General features: G+C 48.0%; 1 protein-coding gene across 1 annotated transcript in view; it reads left to right on the top strand.

The window, feature by feature from the left end:
• Window positions 1-19,606, top strand: part of GALNT17 (polypeptide N-acetylgalactosaminyltransferase 17) — a 223,481-nt gene that overhangs the window by 88,345 nt on the left and 115,530 nt on the right. The window contains exons 4-5 of the mRNA XM_059829352.1: window positions 4,531-4,705; window positions 8,004-8,201. Coding sequence (XP_059685335.1) covers window positions 4,531-4,705; window positions 8,004-8,201 — 373 coding nt within the window. The remainder of the gene's footprint in view (window positions 1-4,530; window positions 4,706-8,003; window positions 8,202-19,606) is intronic.

Here is a 19,606-nt window from a genome sequence, read left to right as displayed (position 1 = left end):
CCCCTCACTAGAAGAAGGACATTGAGGTGCTGGAGCGTGTCCAGAGAAGGGCGACGGAGCTGGTGAGGGGTCTGGAGCACAAGTCTGATGAGGAGCGGCTGAGGGAGCTGGGGTTGTTCAGTCTGGAGAAGAGGAGGCTGAGGGGAGACCTCATCGCTCTCTACAACTACCTGAAAGGGGGTTGTGGGGAGGTGGGTGTTGGTCTCTTCTCCCAAGTGACAAGTGATAGGACAAGAGGAAATGGCCTCAAGTTGCTCCAGGGGAGGTTCAGGCTGGATATTAGGAAAAATGTCTTTACTGAGAGAGTGGTGAAGCACTGGAAGAGGCTGCCCAGGGAGGTGGTAGAGTCACCCTCCCTGGAGGTATTCAAGGAGCGTGTGGATGTGGCATTGTGGGATGTGGCTTGATGGCCATGGTGCTGTGTGGTGTGGGTGGGTTGTTTTTGGTGTGGGTTGTGGTGTGTTTTGTGGTTTATGAGTGGTTTTGGTTTTTTGTGGGTGGGTTTTTTTGGGGTGTTTTTTTTTTTTTTTTTTATGGTTGGACTTGATGATCTTACAGGTCTTTTCCAACCTTAGTGATTCTGTGATTTGCAAGCAAACATCAAAAGCTTCGGAGACCCACCTGGCTTTGAGTCTCGCTGCAAAAATTCTCATATTCATTTATTGCCTGTTGAAGGAGTTTCTTTTGTGAGTTTGTGCTGCAGAAATCCAACCCACGATGGCTTTGGTGTTTCAGGGAGGCGAGAGCGTGGGACAAGGGAGTGCTGGTGTCCCCCGTGGCACTGGAGCACTCCCAGCCCCAACTCCTGTGTCCTCCAGCTTTAGTGTTTCTGATAACAGCCTTGGGCTCTGTAGACTTTTCCCACCTAGCTCAGCCTGGCAAACACCACTATGTTTTCTTTAGGGGTGTAGGGGAGGTGCGGTCCACTCCCTAGGACCACCTGGGCATTCTTGCATATGAGATTTTCTGCTGTTGGTAGTTCCTTGAGCTTCTCTGGTGCTGTTGGTCTTCGCTCCTTTCTTTGTGTGGCACCAGGCAGTTCCCACCTTTAGTTCCAGGGAGTTTCAACAGGATTTGTGGAGATTTGGGCAGGATTTGTGGTGTGGAGCACTGAGCAGTGGATGTTCCTGCGGTTGCTTCTGGGCTAGGTCTGTGATATAGTTACTTTTAGTGGCATCAGGTGGTTCAACTTCTCTGGCAGGCCTATTTCCCAGAAAGCTCATGTAGGTGACAAAATACTTTGCAATAGATAACATAAGTCATCGCAGCTGGCAGATGGGTTTTTTAATAGAGCAACAGGTCTATTGGATTCTAGTTCCTTGGACTTGCCCTTCAGTGAAGATCAATACGGACAGATGGAGAACAAAAGGCAGGACTGGAATTGAACCTGCTGGCATTTGCAGTAGGGTTTCCCTCTGCAACTCTTCCCTGGAAGTAGCTTGTGCAATGGCAGAGACCAGACATTCACAAATACCTCCAGGTGCAAATATTGATTGCATCTTAATAAAGATGACTTAGGAATGATGTGGGTGTGCTCCGAAGGATGGTCCAGTAGGCTTCCTCAAAGGAGGCGTGAGCGCAGGGGGGAAGAGTGCCACAGGGTACAGAAGGGGAAGGAGCCTCTCGATCCCATTGCAGTGCTTAGTTTGGATCACATTGCTGGTTGTGTAGCCCATGTACATCCACCCACCCAGATACCTGACGAGTGCGTGGCCTAAATAAGCGGTTCTTTGATTCGGAATGATGAAGGTGAGCTGGGAAGCCACTGCTCCCATCTTGGCTCCTGACTTTCTTTGTCGTTACTTTGCATTCGGAGTTTCAGTTTAAGAACTCTGGGCTGATTATTGCGCTAAAATTGTCATCGGCTCAGTATCTAGTGGCTATTCTCATTTTCAGTAAGGAGCTGAAGGGGCGAAAGCACCACTGTGACCCTGGGTGAGGCAGAGGTGAGGAGAATGGCAGCAAGTTATCTGAGCTGTGAGACGCTCTCTGTCCTGCTGTAGTTTGCATGAAGTCCTGAAAGTAGCAGATGCACAAGCCAGGTTGCCGGAAAGCTGACTCTCTTAAGCGAGGGTATCTGCTATTGTCCATTAGTGGAAGTCATTTAATTCCTGGCATACTGCTTCAGACCTCCCAACCTTCCTATTACAGCTCTGGGACATGCTGCAAAGATACAACAGTTGGGGTTGAAACATTTCTTAAGTTAAAATGACAGATGAAAAGCTTTGCTGCTGCTGCCCTTAATGCAACAGCTCTCCGCATCCTCAGCCTGGAGCCACGCGTTCTGACAATGCACATCAGCGCTGCTGCGAGTTGTTGTCCTGTTACGCTAGTGGCACTCGATGAAGTGACTGCCGAGCAAAGGAAAACGCAGGGTAAAATTAGGAATCACTTCAAATGACTTTGGATTAAGATTAGATTTGCAAGTGAGTTATGATTTCCAGCGTGCTGGAGTTTGCATAGAGGGAGCTGAGCACATCTGGTCCTGCAGGATCAGCGTCCGCAGGACCGGCGGAGCTCTGACAGCGTGGCCATGCCGGCGCTGGGGTTTCCACTGATGCTTTTCGACACAGCCACGTCAGCCCTGCTCATTGACGAGGGGAGACCAGGGCCAAGGCTCGCTCGATAGTCGAACGGGAGTTTAGCGGAGCATTCCCAGAGACTGGCGTTTCACTTTTGATACCTAATACTGGATTTTCCACACCTGCACTTCTGGATGCGCTGAGAAATGAAGTACAAAGCCCACCCCATCCCTGTGCTTGCTGTCTGGATGCCCGGTGGAGTGCCGAGTATGTATCTCGTAGTACCAAAATAGCGCTCCGCAGCCGCCGTGCACCATGCCCTCTTCCCGCAGAGCTGCAAACCAGCTTAGAAGGGCGAGAGACTGGCAAAGGCCAGCACAGACGTGCCGCCGTCCTCTCCATTAGGGCTCGCACAGGCACGTAAGAGAGGTGAATTCTCACCCGAAAGGCCTGTGCTGTGGGCTGAGCCAGACTGGGAAGGAAGGCAGGGAGCAAAGCCCAGAAATCTGTGCAAGGTTGTGCAGGAAGCCCTTGGCAGAGAAAGAGCCTGGAACACCGTTTCCCGTGTCTGCTTAATGCTTTCGTCTCTCTGAGTGTTTCTCCACTTGGGTAGCAGCCCATTAGGGATGCTCGGAGCATGGGTTGCAGGCGGGAGAGGGGCACTCTGGCCCCTGCCAATGACTGGGGCGGTGGGTTAGAATGATACTAACCATAAGCGTCTTCGCCCCCGGCTCTCCATGGTCACCTCGTGCCGTTTCGCAGGCGCACGGGTGTGCTGTATTGGCCTTTGTGCTCTCAGCAGGTCAGTTCTTCACCTGTGGGCATCCAGCATCCTGTCAGAAAGGAGGAGGATGCGGCTGGGGCTCCTCGGGGAGTTTCTGACGGGCTGCCTGTACGCAGCGTGGTGGGCGTAGGAACCTCAGGCTTCACCCTTCACTGCCTTTGAGACATGACGCTACAATTCTTCCCTGTTGCACTAGAGCTATACTCTTCTTCGAGCTGCTTGAACAATTCCCGTTAAGATTTTTCCTGTTTTACTTCAACTGAGATTAAAACTCCAATTTGAAAGTTGTTTTAATTGTTCAGTCTAGCTTGTAATGCCGTGGTCTGCAGCGTTACTGACTTACCTTCCGACAAAAACACGTGAGATGCCGGTGCTATGCTTGTGGGGTTTCATCTGACAAAAAAACCCTGTCTCTGTGTCTCCTTGAAACCATTCGGAAGAGTTGCTGTCTCCATAAAGTATTGGTTTTTCTCTGAGTGGCTCAGCATGAAATGGAAGTTGCTGAGTTATGTATGATGTGATGCAGATGCTTTGAATTGAGGAAGGGGCTCATTTGCTTTATTCTTTTTATTTCCACTTCAGCATAAAAGAGAAATGAGACTTTGGGGAAATTGGTATGTGAGGGGAACCATCCCAGAAAGGCAGTCTGAATAAAGCACGTTTTATGTGCTTGGAAGAAGGCGTGGAAGGGAAGGGAACAGATAATCCCTTTTCCTTTGATGATTTCTTGGGCTAAGCTCAGCAGATGGGAATTGCTGTTTACTCTCTTGCTCTCCATTGCCGTGTTTCCTTCATGTAGGAACCCACGTGTCCTCATATGTCTCGAGTATTTTACCCTTTGGATTATATTGATGGTGACCTTTTTTTTCCTTTTTTTTTTTTTTTTTCTGGAGAGGGAGTATTTGTGAGGGGTAGTGGACTATAATTTGGGGTCACGGACCATATCTTGATTTTTATGACGTCCTGGAGCCTCGTAGGGATAAAAGACATTCTCAGGAGCTGTTTGGCAACCTTGAATTTCTTTTGTAATGGTTGTGGTAAGTCTGCCATCAGGTGTCTTTTGCAAATCAGCATTGATTGACCCTAAATGATTATAACCCTCCCAGTGGTGTTCAGAGATGCGTGGCTCCAGCAAGTTATGCTCGTGTATGTCAATGGGGTGGGGTTACTTTAGGTGAAAACCGTTCCACCTTTTCACTGGGTTCTCTGGCACTTCTTCTCTAGAGGAACTGAAGGCGCCGCTAGAAGAATACGTCAATAAACGATACCCAGGGCTCGTGAAGGTGGTGCGCAACCAGAAGAGGGAAGGCCTTATCCGAGCTCGTATTGAAGGCTGGAAAGCCGCCACTGGCCAGATCACCGGATTTTTTGATGCCCATGTGGAGTTCACTGCTGGCTGGTAGGTGCTCAACCTCAAGGTCTTGGTTAGAGCGTGTGTGTGTGTGTGTGATGCATTAAACAGGGGACAGTCCATCATTTTGTAAGGATGTCTTTGCAAACAAGCCCACTGGTTTATTACTCCTGTCTTCCTTCTGTACTGAATGGCCACTGATGAGATACGGGAGGATACAAGGAAAATCTTGCCTTGCCCTTGTTTTCCGTAATCGTTTTCTATTCCCTCCTTTTATGCGTGCGCACTCCCCCGCCCCCCGTTTATATTTTTCAGGTTGATTTCCCATTCCCTGAGCCCTAAGTAATTTCTGTAAGTTTAAAAAAGCTCAGGCAGCCAGGGATTGAAAGAGAAAGTGTTTCCCGCTTCCTTGCCCTTTGCAGCTGATCCCACTGGGGAAGGCTTAGATCTTTTATATTGATTTGTTTCTTCTGCAGCTAGGAATAAGTGCAGAGGCAGCGAAAGATGTTTCATAAGGATTTTTTCAGAGAGATTCAAAACATTTGAGTACAAGTGGCTTAAGTTTGAGTCTAGAGGAGCCTGAGAGTGATACTTTTTTTTTTCCGCCTCTAACCAAGTGTAAAAAGTAAATGGTCCATGTTTAGAAAAGTGGAGGTAGAAGAAGCTAACTTGCACCTAATTTGAACAGAGAGTGACAGCCACAAGAAAAATGCTTTTAGCAGCTGCAAACAAAGAGTTCTGCGCAGTTATTGAATTCTTTGTAGGACAGTACAGCCGAAGGGTGTCTGTAAGAGCCATTTCTTATGTTGATATCTGTATTCCCAGCAAAACATTCCTCTCTTCAGGTCATTAAGTCCTCACACCTGATTTTATTGTTGTACAGAGGAAGCTCCCATTTACTGAGCTCTTGAAACATCTTTTCTAGGGATAGAGAGTGAGCTTTTCTGCAGCACGGGCTTGACTCACTCAAGTGTTACGTACCCGCTGCTGTTGCTGGAGGCACCAAGAGTGTAAGTTGCTCCTTGTGTTGGCAGACTGAGCCCAGGTCGATCAGTAGCTGTGAGGCTGTAGAGGTGAGGCTGTGTGTACCCCCTGCTCTGAGCATGTTTGAAGGTCCCAGAGCTGAATTTTGTAGCTATAGGGTCTATATATAGTTCCTCAAACTGTGTTCCCTTGCCCAGGGACATGGTTTTTTGGATTTGTGGAAAGTTCAGGCTAGGTAAAGCATGATTTAAACAAAATACAACCTTCATGGCCTTGCTTTACAAAAGGGAAGTTCTCAAGCCAGGCATTCCAGGTTTCCCCAGCAAAATATGTATCGTGTTTTCATGCGGGATGTCCACCCGTGCATGACAGCACGGGAATCTCTGTGCAGTTATCCACAGACGCACATCGGAGCTTCACACAGGATAACTCTCCAGGTGGAACAGAAGTACGTGAGAGCGGCTGGGTGGCAGCAAACCAAGGGCCTGTCTAGTCTCGTGTTGTGCCACTAACCCTAGCTGGACGCCTAGGAAAGCATATATGGGTAGGGCTAGCACATATGATATTCCCTCAGAGTATGCTACCGAAGTCCACTGATATGCAGATGTGAGGCAGACACGGCTTCTATGTATTTAGAAACCCTCGCTGCACTTCTCGTGAGTTTTTTCCTGTTGTCCGTTGAGCCCATGTAAACTTCAAGCATTCACAGCATCCTTGGGCAAGGTGCTCCACAGCTTAACTACCCACTGTGGGAAGAGCTAACTCTTTCCACAGAAACTGTGGGCAGCAGGAGCGGGGAGGTGATCGTGCCCTGTCCTCGGCGCTGGTGAGGCCGCACCTCGAATGCTGTGTTCAGTTTTGGGCCCCTCACTCCAAGAAGGACATTGAGGTGCTGGAGCGTGTCCAGAGAAGGATGACGGAGCTGGTGAGGGGTCTGGAGCACAAGTCTGATGAGGAGCGGCTGAGGGAGCTGGGGTTGTTCAGTCTGGAGAAGAGGAGGCTGAGGGGAGACCTCATCGCTCTCCACAACCACCTGAAAGGGGGTTGTGGGGAGGTGGGTGTTGGTCTCTTCTCCCAAGTGACAAGGGATAGGACAAGAGGAAATGGCCTCAAGTTGTGCCAGGGGAGGTTCAGGCTGGATATTAGGAAAAATGTCTTTGCTGAGAGAGCGGTGAAGCATTGGAAGAGGCTGCCCAGGGAGGTGGTGGAGTCACCATCCCTGGAGGTATTTAAAAGCCGTGTGGATGAGGCGCTTAGGGACATAGTTTAGTGGTGGACTTGGCAGGGTTAGGTTTATGGTTGGACTCAATGATCTTAAAGGTCTTCTTCAACCTAAACGATTCTATGATTCCTTGTTATCCGTCTTGAGCCTGTTTCTTTTGATGGTCCATAGTTCTTGTATGGAAGGAGTCTCCAGGTGATCATGGAGCACCTTCTCTGAGCCCCTCCTGGCTCTACAGACGGCCCATGCTGCAAAACTGGCCCCTAGTTAACGTATCGTCCGATTTCATTGCTACCTTAGTGAAGATGTCAGGAAAGCTCAGTTTAAAAACATGGATGTTTTGAAATTAAAAAGTTCAGAATATGGAATTATTACTTAATAATGCTTTTTTAAACCATCACACCGGAGAAAACATGGTGTCCTAGCTCTGTAAAAAAAGATAAGGGCTGGTTTCAGAGGCTTTAATTCACTTCCACAGCTTAACGCCTTAGTTTGTGGAAATATTCCTTCCCTTGTGCTGAAAGCTTCAGCTGGTCCGTGAATTTGTGTAGTCAGTTGTGTAGGAGAACACTAAAACCCCCCAAACCCCCAGGGCTGCAGCTACCTGAGCTCCGTGCGTGGCACCTGGCCCCCGTGCTCCGATGGCAGCTCCACGCAACGGACGTGTCCGGGTGGGAAATCCCCTCAAGTGGAAGCGCTGAAGCCTCTTGCAGCATCTCCCTCGTGGCTGACAAAGCCTGGCAAGCTTTTCAGAAATAACCTTTTAATCTTGGCAGCGCGAATGCTTTGCCTCTCTGTGTGATTTCTGTGCCGATAAAAGCACGGGCGAGCGGAAGGGTGAGACAGAGGCCGGTGCGTTGCAGTCTGGGGTCGCTCGCTGACTCTGCGAGGAGCCTCGGGATGGTCTCCGGGCTCCTCTGGCTGGGTTTTGCTGTGTCTCTCTGAAGTCATCATGCCACTTGTGAATGGGAGCAGAGAGGAGTCCACGTTATTCCCTTCTGTTTGCTGAATGGTGACACGTACGCCTATTTTCTTACCCTTATTTAAGTGGACAAGCTGTACAAAAGCTACCACGTCCATCTGCGAATTATAGGAGAAATAACGGTCTCTTCCTGCGCTTTTTGGTTTTTTACCACCCAGGGCTGAGCCGGTACTTTCACGAATTCAGGAAAATCGAAGAAGGGTCATTCTTCCCTCCATAGACAACATCAAGCAGGACAACTTCGAGGTGCAGCGTTACGAGAACTCTGCCCACGGGTACAGCTGGGAGCTGTGGTGCATGTACATCAGCCCCCCCAAGGACTGGTGGGATGCCGGAGACCCCTCACTGCCCATCAGGTACGTCGCCGAGCCCGGGGCCGCTCGCTCTCCATCGGCGAGGTGCAGTGAGGCAAAATGCAGAAAGATAAAGTGAGGAAGCCAGGTTACAGGGGTTGGATGTAGTATCATAACAGGAGCCAGCTCAGAGAGGCTGTAACACAAGCCCGGAGGGGTTTTTCTAGGGTGGAGGGATTTGGAAAGGGGTCTTATTTGGTAACAACATGCAAAAACACTGGGGAAGTATAGGGACTGTGTAGATTTGTACAGTCTTATGTTTAACTGCATGTGACAAAGTCACTTTACCTTAATTACGGCATTAATTTTTGCAAATCATAAGGAATGAGGTGATTATTCCTGTGTAATGAACTGAGCGTGAATTCATGAAATACAGCACTGGGTTTTTTTCTTGAATTAAAAGTACATCCCCTCTCCGGGCAAACTTTGTAAAAATGTGTCTTAGGTTGTTCTAACACTTCAGCTTACAGGGTCGACAGCTCTGAAATGTTGCCCCAGCCCCTCCAGGCTTCAGGTGTGGGACAAGCCTGTTCGGACGAAGCAGAAGCAGGAGGGGAGGGAAGAGCTCGGTGTGGGTGGGAGGCTGGGGCTGCTCGGTGTGCAGGCGTCAGTGATTTTCCCTCGACAGCCCTGAAATGTCAGAAGCGGTGCTATGAACAGGAGTGGTTTTCTGGCCGGGTGAACAGGATATATTGCTCCTAACTTAGTTAATACGGAGAAGGCTTGTCCTCAGGCTGGTAACAGATGCATAGGTGCAAATGCATGCCTGATCTGAATCCTGAACCAAGATATCTGTGCTTTGGTCAATGATATAATACCTGGAAGTTAAATCAGGTCTATTCCCATTTACACAGAGACCTTTTTTATTCCTTTGGGCTCCCTTGTTCCAGACAGCATATTCAGCCATCAGTGGAGGAACTGACAGTTTATTCTGGACAGGAATTGAGTCTTTGAGGAATAAATAGTTCTTTTAACCAAATGCAAGCTGCTGGACTTGTTAAAGGAGGGGCTGAGTGGCTGGGGTGTACAGAAGGCGAAGGTGAGGAATTCAAAAGCCTTTGCAAGTGAGGCGTGGGCAGCGTGGTGCTGGCAGCCCCTGCGGCCGCGTGCCGCCGCTGCCCAAATTGGTGGCCCTGGAGGGTGATGAAAGTGGACCGTCTCTGTTGGGATAAGCTTCTCAGCCAGTGGATGTAAAAGTCAAGAAAGCGTTGCAGGGAAGAGCAACCTCTTTTATTAGACTGAACCGCTGTAGGTGGGAGAAACAGTCAGGCTTTGGGCATATGGGATGTTCCCTGTGACTGCCACACAACCTCGGGAGCTTGCTGTAGTTCAAAAACTGTCGGGCAAGGTGCATTGGGGAAAGTGGACCCACCCAAATACGACATTTAAATATACAGCATGACTTTCTGTTACTGTCCTACACGAACGTGGTTTTAATTTTGGTTTCGGTGCGCTTAGGGGAGGGGTTAAGGAGGGCAGGCTGTGGCAGAGAGAGATGGGGAGGGACAGGCTTCTTTGTGGAAGTTGGGTGTTTGATGGCAGGGGATGTGAGAAGGGAAAGAGCCAGGGAAGAAGAGTGATTGTCTGAGGAGGAGGAGGAGAGCTATGGGCAGCCGAAGGGTTGGATGGCTGTGAAGAGGCGGAGTGGGGAGGTCAGTACCTGATGCAAGGAGGATGTCAGGTTTCTTAGGCTGTAGCTTTGCCCCAGGCTCTCCAGATATGAACCAGGTTAGAAAGGCAGCTGCCAAGGCCAGGAGTGTAAACGGGATCACAGGGTTGTTGGACACTTAGAGACGTTTCCAGATCTACCAACACGCTTTTTTCCCTTGGTTCAATGCTGCGAGTCAGCAGCTAAGCTTGGCATGAGTGCTGCTTTGGTGGTTTGTGTACTTCTGATCTACTGCTATAGAAATGGTTTGCCATGGGAGTCGTCTTCTGTCGGGCAGAATGTCATATTAGGTTGTTCTGGTGCTGGTTTTGTCTTTAAAAAAAAGAAGTTGCTAAAATGTGGACAGGATAACGAGCGTCGTATTTCTACATTTAAGCAGGTAGCGAACAGTTACTGCTTAGGAGGAGCTGGCAGGTGCCGAGGGGTTTATCAGTCTGCTCTGGGGTTCCTGCAACTTTCTGCACCGTTTTTGAGGACAACCTAGGAGCCGGTGATGCCCGGTGAGCCCCATGGCATCTGCAGCCTTGCAATCCCAGGGGTCTGCCTGCTCAGCTTTTGAGCACGGCTGAGTTGAACCGCCAATGAATTAGAGATCAGAGGAGGCTTACAGAGACGCTCGCCTGGCAGCAGCAAGGGTGCACGTTGTGATCATCCACTTTGACTTCGTTAAAGGCGTCTGTAATGCGGCCGTTGCTGCTTGAGGCCACGGTGCGTGGGAATGGGGGCTCGGGGGTAAGGGGAGCCAGGGTGGAAGGGCACTGCCTCCAAAGCGTGCTCTGGGAAAGGGCTTCTGTAACAAACCCCATAGCCTCCCAGCGATGTTAAATAATTAAACGACTTACTAAAATAACGTTGTTAACATGCACTGGGGGAAGGATTATGAGAAAGATAAATGGGTAGTGTCCACAACAAAAAGCTGATGAAAAATACTGTCTCATTGCATTATGTTGTGTAACCACATACGGACCAGAAATAAATGACTACAGTTATTTTTTTGTCATATAATGCTATGAAAACGATGCACTTTATGGCAATATTTTCATGAAAGGGATACCAGTGCAGTACTACATGTAATTATGCATGGGATTAGAGGAAACTCTGAAATTACAGTATACAGAGGTACGTTAGTTTTTTAGAGTCTTCTTAGGATAAAAGAACGGGAGCGAAGTTGGGCAGTTTATTCCTTTTTTTGGTTTTGCTCTTTCGGTGCGTGAGGATTACGGCAGCCCCAAGAGAAGTTCCCCTGCCCGCGAGGGGTGCTCCGGCGTGCCTGTGAGCCCCGCTGCGTCAGCCCCTACCAAATACTCAGCGGCGGAGACTGGAGACAGACAGCTGTGTGAATGCGTTTGGAGGCAATTTTCGCTCATGGATAATTCACTAGATATAATTATCCAGGCAAGGAGAGCTGATGGCATGAAACCCATCTAAAATATGGCCCAGTCTCAAACTGACTCCAGGCTCCTGCTTTATCCAATAATTTCCCTACAAGAAATAGGCTCTCCTAATGCCCAGGAGGGATGCTGGTGTAATACCTGTATTCTGTAATATGTCTTCTTTTGTAATTTTTTTTCCCCATTAACTTTTAAGATCCCGATAGACAAAGATGCCCTCGCTTAACACTCAGCTGTGTACGCGTTTCACAGCTAGACTTCCCTTGCCAGGCTTACAGGCTTCCTCTGACTACCTCTGCCCAGAAGATAAAACTGTGATTAGCAGCATAATGTCTCACGTCTAAATTAGCTCTCACAGAAGAGGCAGAGAGTAAGTGACATTTGAAATGGTCATCATATAGATCCTGGTCTTCATCAGCGTGCGATCTCGCGGGGATATTTTGATTTCCTAGTTGAAATGGTGCTAATGAATACATGCTTGCATACGTATATGGGGACGTACTTTGCTCTAGGAGATGCAGCCAGGATTTATCCAGTCCTTTGTTATTAATTATATACGTTGATCCATGTTTATTCAGAGTCCAGTAAACTAGTGTTAAGAAAAAATGGAAGATGCTTTCTATGTCCTGTGGGAAGTCTGAAAAAGGTCTTTGGAAATGCTGTGAACTTGCAGGCTGATGACCTGATCTGAACATGCGGTATGCCGGGGTGGGATCCTCCTTCTCGTGGTCTCCAGGAATTCATTTCCCACCTGGCAAAGCCTGAGGGTTTTTTGGCCTTCTTGGGGTACAGAGCCTGTCCACTGCTGCAGCATCGGTGGGCTGTGAACCTCAATGCCAGCAGTTTCTTCTGCCTGACTTATTTAATTCATGCTGTATCAGGTTTTGTCAAAAAGCAGCTTTGGAGAAATTGCTGATATCTGGAAGATTTATGGCTAGATGTGCTGATTGCGCTTCAGTTGCAAGACTCATGATTTATAATTACATGTGTGAGATATTGATGGCTCCAGGGGTCTGATTCAGGAAAACAATTAAATGCACTCTTGCATCTGTGTCTCTTCAAGAAGCCAAGCAAGCGGACAGTGCATGTTAAGCAGCCCTGAGGAGGAGGGACACTTACCTGAGCATGGAAATTGGGGTCGTTGCGCTTTTCTCCTGGCAGTAGTTCACCTATCCCACCAGAGAGACAAGACGCTTGAATCTTTGCTGCTTGGTTGGTGAGTGCATCGACAGTGCTGTGACCCCACTGTTCCCAAACGATAGGTTATTTAGAATATAATGCTTTTCCTGACTTTGTATTTTCCACACTTGGCTGGGCAGATCAGTTGAGTCCAAGAGGCAAGAGCACTGCCGAATAGCTCCATTAGTTAGCAACCCCCCCGTAATGTGTTGGGGCTGAAGGAGAAGTCCTCGGGTGACTTCAGAGATGACAAAGAAGCCTCTTTCCAAGCACGCAGTGTGCGGAGTGCCAGCTGGGAACCAGCGAGCACGTTAAATTGCACCTTGGATGGGGCTTTGCTGCAGCTGGTTTATGTGTTATTTAATCTTTACCGGTGTTGGAAGACAAAAGCTCATTTAATTAGTATTAAGATCACTGCGAGGAGGAAATCGGTTTTGAGACTTATGGATTGTAAAAGAATGGCAAGGCTCTTAGGTTTGGGTTTTTTTAAAGATGAAAATAATTTGAATTAACCCACCCAATTACCTGTTATCTCAGCCTCACAAATTCTAATGGATTTGCTCTTGCAACGCACTTATGAAAGAGCGAACTCTCATCCCAGTCGTGTAAACGATGCAGAGGTCGAAATGGAAAAAACCAGAGGGGCTTTAGGTTATTGAATATGACACGTGAGTCGAGAGAAGGTGCCCAATTCTACCGCTTAGCCAAATGCTTATCGTGTTTAATATCAACTGATCCCTCAGTCCTTCAGACTGCAAATGGTGTTGAGGTCTCCCACTCTGGTTGCTGTGCATTTCATTTGCAGCAAGATCATAGGGATTTGTGGTGATACTAATATTATATATATTTATATGTGCTTTGGGTTTTTTGTTTTTTTTTTTTTATTTTTTTAATTCCAGAAACCACTAGCTATTGTTTTTCCTTAGTGCTTCCAGCAGCCTTCATCCCATGATGGCTTTCAAAAGCACAAAAACCTGGCACTTTCTTTATTTTAATTAAATAAAGGGTGTGTTCTTTCCTCTTTCATTCTAACCACTGAGATTTCTGCCAGGCAGCTGTTACAGCCTAAAACTTTTGTCCGCGCGGGGTATGCACAAACCTTGAAATAGCTATAGGAGTAGAAGAGCGCTTCGGAATAACCTCTGCAGCCACACGAAATGATGCAAGTGGATCTTCAGTGTGGGACAACTTGTTCCTGTAGCACATCCACACCTTTGCAGGGATTAGGGCGTTATGGCAGGACATCAACCTCAATAGCTAGGTTTAGACAGGCTGGCTTAAACTATTATGAATATTTTCACCAACGTGCGAGTACTCAGCGTGGCACTTGATCAGAAGGCATCCAGCAACTCAGAGATGTTGCAGACCATTAAGCATAGGTGATGTGAGGAAAGGGCAGAATTTCAAGGATTATTTCCCAGGTTTCCGTTGGTTTTGAAAAATCTCGAATTCCCTAGAAAACTGTTCCTCCAAAATGCTGAATATTTTTAAAATTAGTGCTTCCTGACTTTAACTAGCATCGAGAAACTGCAGGAAGATTCCCGTTTCTGTATGAAGACTGTCGTAAGATGTTCTCGCTCTTCTGGCGTAGCTGCGTTGGGAGGCAAGGGGAAAGCTGATTTCCATAGGAGCCAGACATGGGGTGAAAATGATAGCTTGCGTTTGGAAACCTCACCTGGTACGTCTGAGAAGATACTTGTGTGCAGGTGTTTGCTTAGAGGGATCGGATGTGTGTGAATGTCGCAACAGCTGCAGAACGCTTACGGAGCTCTTTAATGGCTTCTTATAAAATTTAAATCAACCATAAAGATAAAATAATGGTACTGGCGAGCCATCTCAGTCTCTAAAGCCCCTTTTCATAAGCAGCTCAAAGAAAATAAAGCTCTGTCTTGACTACCCGAACACTTTCTGTTCCTCGAGGTCTGATTTTCCTCCAAGCCCTATGCTCGCTGCGGTTGCATGGCCAGGGGGTCAACCTCCTACGGTCAGGTTTATAGCAGAAATCCCCATGGCCTCGAAGTACGTTGGACCAGACCTTAGTCCAGCATGGGAACAACATGGACATCCGTCCACAGGCAAAGTTGCGTTAGTGCTTTTGGAAAGAGAGCTTCTACAAGCATCTTCTCGGGTAAACATCTGAATAAATCAAACCCCAGCCATCCTTAGCATGGTTGCTGGAGACTCGTGCTTCCAAGTATGTGGTGCTTAAACCTAAGGCCTGGTCACTCCTGGCTGGCACGGGTCAGAACAGAGGTCTCTGAAGACTTGAAAATAAGATAACAAAAGAAGAAATGGAGGGATTTTTTTCATCAGTGTTTAATTTGGGGCAGTCTTGTTTGGGCTCAGATTCTGGGAGAGGAAATATTTAGGTCAGAATCCTGACCTCAATAAACTTTGTCATCCATTCTCCAGATTAAATTACAACCATCAAGTGCTTTACCAGCTTCAAAAGTACTTTGGCAAGAACCTTTTCAGTTTACTCACTTTGCGTTTTCTTTTCAGCCGTGAGGTTTTTGGTGATGATTTGAGGCCACAGAGAAAAAACCCAAAACATTTAATTGACTTCCCTGATTTTTATTTTAAAGGTGTTGAGGAGAAGTGAACCCCAACTCACTGTACAAAGTGACTTTCACTCACTGGCGTGCTAATTTGAAGATCTTAAACTTCATAGAGATTCCCTGTGGTGTGAGAAACCTGCTGTGAGGTTTGAAGCTCAGATTGCCGGTGTCACGCCTTCGTATGATGAATTCTTTGTCTGGTCATTTCTAACGTTACATAATTTAGTGCAAAGCGTAAAAGAAGGGTGTCTAATAATTTGTAATAGTGTCAGGTTTTACAAGATGAACAGATTTATGTCACTGCCTGAAAGACTATAAAGCCTCTGCTGAGGGTGCACCTGAGATTTAAGCATATGTAGCTGGTTAGCGGTAGCCCATGTGATGACCAGCTATCTCCATGTGTTAGTGCTGCGTCTTGTTTCAGATCTTTTTATTTTTGTAAGACTGTCCTTGGGATTGCAAATGTTGGGCACTTCCGGAAGCTGGGGTTGATCCAAACCTTGCTGAAACACGGCAAGGTTCCCACCAAACACCAGGGTTTGGGAGTGGACCCTACAAGCCATGTCATTTTTCTGTAAGCTAGAGAAAAGCTTCTGGAGCGAAGGATCAATGTTTCTGCAGCTTCTGAGCATCATGGTCAATGTTGTCGTCATAGATGCCAGTGTGTCACAGTACAGAATGGGCTCGTGCTTGGCTAGGTTGGCCAAGTGACTTTGAAAAGGCACCACCAGTGCACTTTTTAGGTAGACCATTTTGGAGCGTGGAGTGGCATTTGGGTGCAGTATTAAATAGCTCCCCCAGAGAAGACTGTGTTTCTCCTGGGATGGAGGAGACCCATCCCTTGAGTCCTGAGCCTTCAGACCAGCTTGGTGCAGATTTAACCCCCCTTGCGGCCAGGAGCCCTTTACAGCCTTGAGTGGGGGCTTGTTTTCATCAAAACCACCCCTCTTTGCCAAACTGAAAGGTGTTATTGCGGGTAAAACTTCAGATCCTTCTTCGAGCATCAAAGTCAGCAGGGCTTCTTCCCGAAGAGCCTGTAAAACTGGGCAAGAGACAATTAGTCTGTGGGCTTGTCCCTTTAGGACGTGAACAGAGGGTGCAGGGAAGGGAGCAAATCCTCCTTCCTGAAGGGAGTCGTTGTGTATCAGTATAAAATGTTAGTGTAATTCATTTCTATAAAGAAAGCAAGCTGGCCATGCTGGAAGCATTTGCCTTTGTGTTTTTAAAGTTTAGAGAAGTATTTTGATTAAAAAGAAAAAAAAAAAAAGCATGCTCCCGATTTAAAAAAGAAAATAATATAAATACTCGCACTGACAGAACTTTTAATCTGAGCCCAAGTCACAAAAACAGCCTTTATTGATGTCAAAGTTGCTTTAGAGAAGGAAAGAGTAAACAGGATTTGGCCTTTAATTTGTGAAGGGTTTTGATTTTTCAGAGGCATTAAAGAGACAGAAAAGATGGGTATTGAATTATTTAACAATTGCTAGTAAAATTAAGCTTCAGTCAGCCTGTTTTCACCGAAATAATCTTATGAATAAAAACAAAACAGTCTGGGGCAACACCAATATACAGAGCTGGGATCCCGCTGACTGAATTGTTTCAAAGTAGTCCATGAAGTGGTTTTGCAAGTCAAAGCCGAATGGAGCCTTTTCGGAGGCCTGTTCACACTTCCCTTAGGAGAAAGCAGCCGTTGATGGATTATACAAACATCCTTTCTCTCTAAATCCGAAACCAAGGGGAAAATATGCAAAAAGGAGTTGGGGGAATTTGGTGCTTTGGATTTCTTTTTTCTTTGGCAGATGGCATTTAAGTGATTTATTGGCCCAGACCAGTCTATTCTCATTAAGAAGCAATTATTTAATGACTTCGAAGGTGGGTATTCAAAACAAAGAAGTGATAATAGAGCCGATTGCGCTGGATGCCAAAATATAGCAGCCCTTCATCAAACAGCCTTAAAAGAGTGTTTGAGAGCAAGTGCTGAGGGCTATGATTTTCTTTCATGTGTGCTTTAATTCACTGTCTTTTTCAGTCAGCGGAGCATAAATAGGCATAGTTTAAATTAAAGGAAAAATAGATGCTTATTATTATATCCATCGGTTGAAGCAATAAGTGGTTGATGCCTGGGAGCTCCCAGCTGCCTCTGCTTGGGGGCCCAGGAGGCTTTTATAAACCACCCGGCTCTCTCCCTGCCCAGAGCACCGACTTGCTGCTCTGTGTTGGATAGTCGAAATTAAATCTTCTCGAGGTTAAGTCGCTAAATGCTTTCACCGTGCTTGTAAAGCATGTACCCATGGGTGCGAGCAGCAGGCTCGCACATCGCCTGCTTAACGGCCAAAACGGGTCTTGGGGGTTGTCCATGAAACCCGGGCTTGGGAGGCGCGGAGCGGAAGGCTGCGGTCATGTCTCGGCGTGCTCGCTTCGGCCATCTGTGGCCGTTGCAAATGCCCGGTCTCGGCACTGGCAAGCCTGGCTAGCCATAGCCGCCTCTCTTCATCCCGGTTTTCCAGCGCAAACACGCAGGTTTGGAAATCTGCAAGTGGAAAAAGCTGGAGAAGGGCAGTTTTGCGAGTTCCTAATGGTTTTGCTGCTGTCACTTGTTTAAGTCCCTGCTGAGCCTGTCTGTACGTGGCTTTCTGAACATTTCCCTCGTTGAGTATTTTAAAATTCTGGCATTTCAGTTTGACTTCTTAGAGCTTCTCAGGGAAGCTGGAGCTAAACGTTGCCGGTTAAGCTGTGTGGTGGTTTTTCCCTTTGTAATGGGATAGGATCAAGACCAGAAACCTCCTTGCGCGGGGCAGCAGACCCCTGCCCGCTGCCTTGGCGGTGGCATGTGTAAGAGTGGGACCAGGCTAGCGGGCTGGTGTGGAGCAGCAGCTCCAGAAATGAATGTCGTGGGTTGTTGAGGACCTCGGTGATGTGGAAGGACATCTGATAAGGTAAAAGTCACCTAGAGAGTAGGGGGAGTGGATAGAGCAGAGCATAGCTGTAGGTAGGATGTGAGTTGGTGGCAGCAGAGAGGAGTGACTCTGCGGACGGCCTGGCACGCCTGGTAGACATCCTGGCTGCCAGCTCTCTCCACTCAATCACCGCTTACTCTGAAGACAGGACTTCCCTGGGTGGATTTGTTTTACAGTCAATTCATGCCCGGATCAAGCAGTAGCTTTGAGAGCGTTATTAGTTAGGTGCGGGTTTGGTCTCTAGCAGGCTGCTGTTCTCCACGGTGAGCCATGCACACACATCCTACGGATGGAAGAATCGCTGCTGAGCACCAAGCTTTGAAAGAGACAGCTTGTCTCCAGAACACAGTCCCCACGGTCCCATCATTTGTCACAGGAAGCGACACATCAGAGAAGCTCAAACTTCAAACCGAGCATCACAGGTTGGAATTAAGAAGAGCGTTTCAGGCTGTGACGAGAGGCTGGCTGTTGGGTTCCTGGAGGCACGGTGCTCCAGGGTGGTGATCCCCCACCCCCATACACACGGGTGCACCCACCACCTCCCTGCCTCCCGGTCTTCAGGAGCGTGGGGTTCCTTCAAAGAACAGGTTGAGGGTTGAGGACTGGCAGACAATATTGCTGCCAGTGATTTTTTGCATTCATACGTAAATGAAAACACATTCAAACATGGTTTAGTCGCTGGTTTTTGAGGCTCCAGACTGCAGCTCTCATCAGCACCTCTAAATGATGACCGCGTCTAGTGACTGCCCAGTGTCTGGCTTTGCTCTGCGAATAGGGAGGCCGCCTACAAGCGCTGCTGGCTTGTGAAGCCCTGCTGCACAACGGCATCTGTAGAAGCTGTACGGAAGAGCATCAGCTGGGCCGATCCTAAAGGGTTTGGTGAGGCGCTGGGTCGTCAGTGCTCCCGCTTCAACCGCCACGAGCCCCGCAGCTTTGGCTCATGTATTTGAATCCCGTGCAGAGGGAGGGTGGGGTGGGGAGGAGTCGGTAAGGTTTTGGGGTCCCCAAATCAGAAACCTGTTGTGCTTCCAGTCCCAAGAGGATCTGGGGATAGCAAAAGGCTGTTCCGGAGAAAGAGAAGGCTGGGAGCAGAGTTCTGCTCTGATGAGCTCTGTGGCCAAGTGTCTCCCTTGACGTGACGGTTGAGGAAGGCTGGTTTTTCTGTGCTGGGCACCCTGGTGTTTAATGAACACCTTTCTCAGATCCCGGTTGCCTTGTAGCTGCTCTGCTCTTTAGAAGATGAGCAGGTACTTGCTAATGAGCAGTCAGGTTGGGGTTGTTCTTAGCTTGATCTGACTAGCGTGCGTTTTGCTCTGATTAATGCCTGCACAAGCTCACCTCTTTTTGGGGGGGAGACGAACTGATCCAATCCTGCTGCATTGAAGCAAAAAATGGGCTGTCTGTAAGGAGGGCTGGAGGCTGGGCTTTGCACCGGGCTTGTCTGCCCCAGGGGGAGCAGCCCTTCGCCCGCCCTGCAGCCCGTCTCCTCCCTTCTTTAGTCCCGTCTTTAAATTTGCAAGTGTGGAGGCAGTAGTAATAGTCTGGCGTGGCGTCTCAATTAACCCAGCACAGCCTGTAGCCCTAGCTGATAGCACGGCATCGCTGCTCCAGCACCAGCGTAGCGTGTCCTTCTCCTTCCTTATCCTCGCTGTCT

Source organism: Gavia stellata, chromosome 25, assembly GCF_030936135.1.
Source record: "Gavia stellata isolate bGavSte3 chromosome 25, bGavSte3.hap2, whole genome shotgun sequence".
NCBI lineage: Eukaryota > Metazoa > Chordata > Aves > Gaviiformes > Gaviidae > Gavia > Gavia stellata.
The sequence above is the reverse complement of the archived record's forward strand: the minus strand, read 5'-3'. Positions and strand labels throughout refer to the sequence as shown.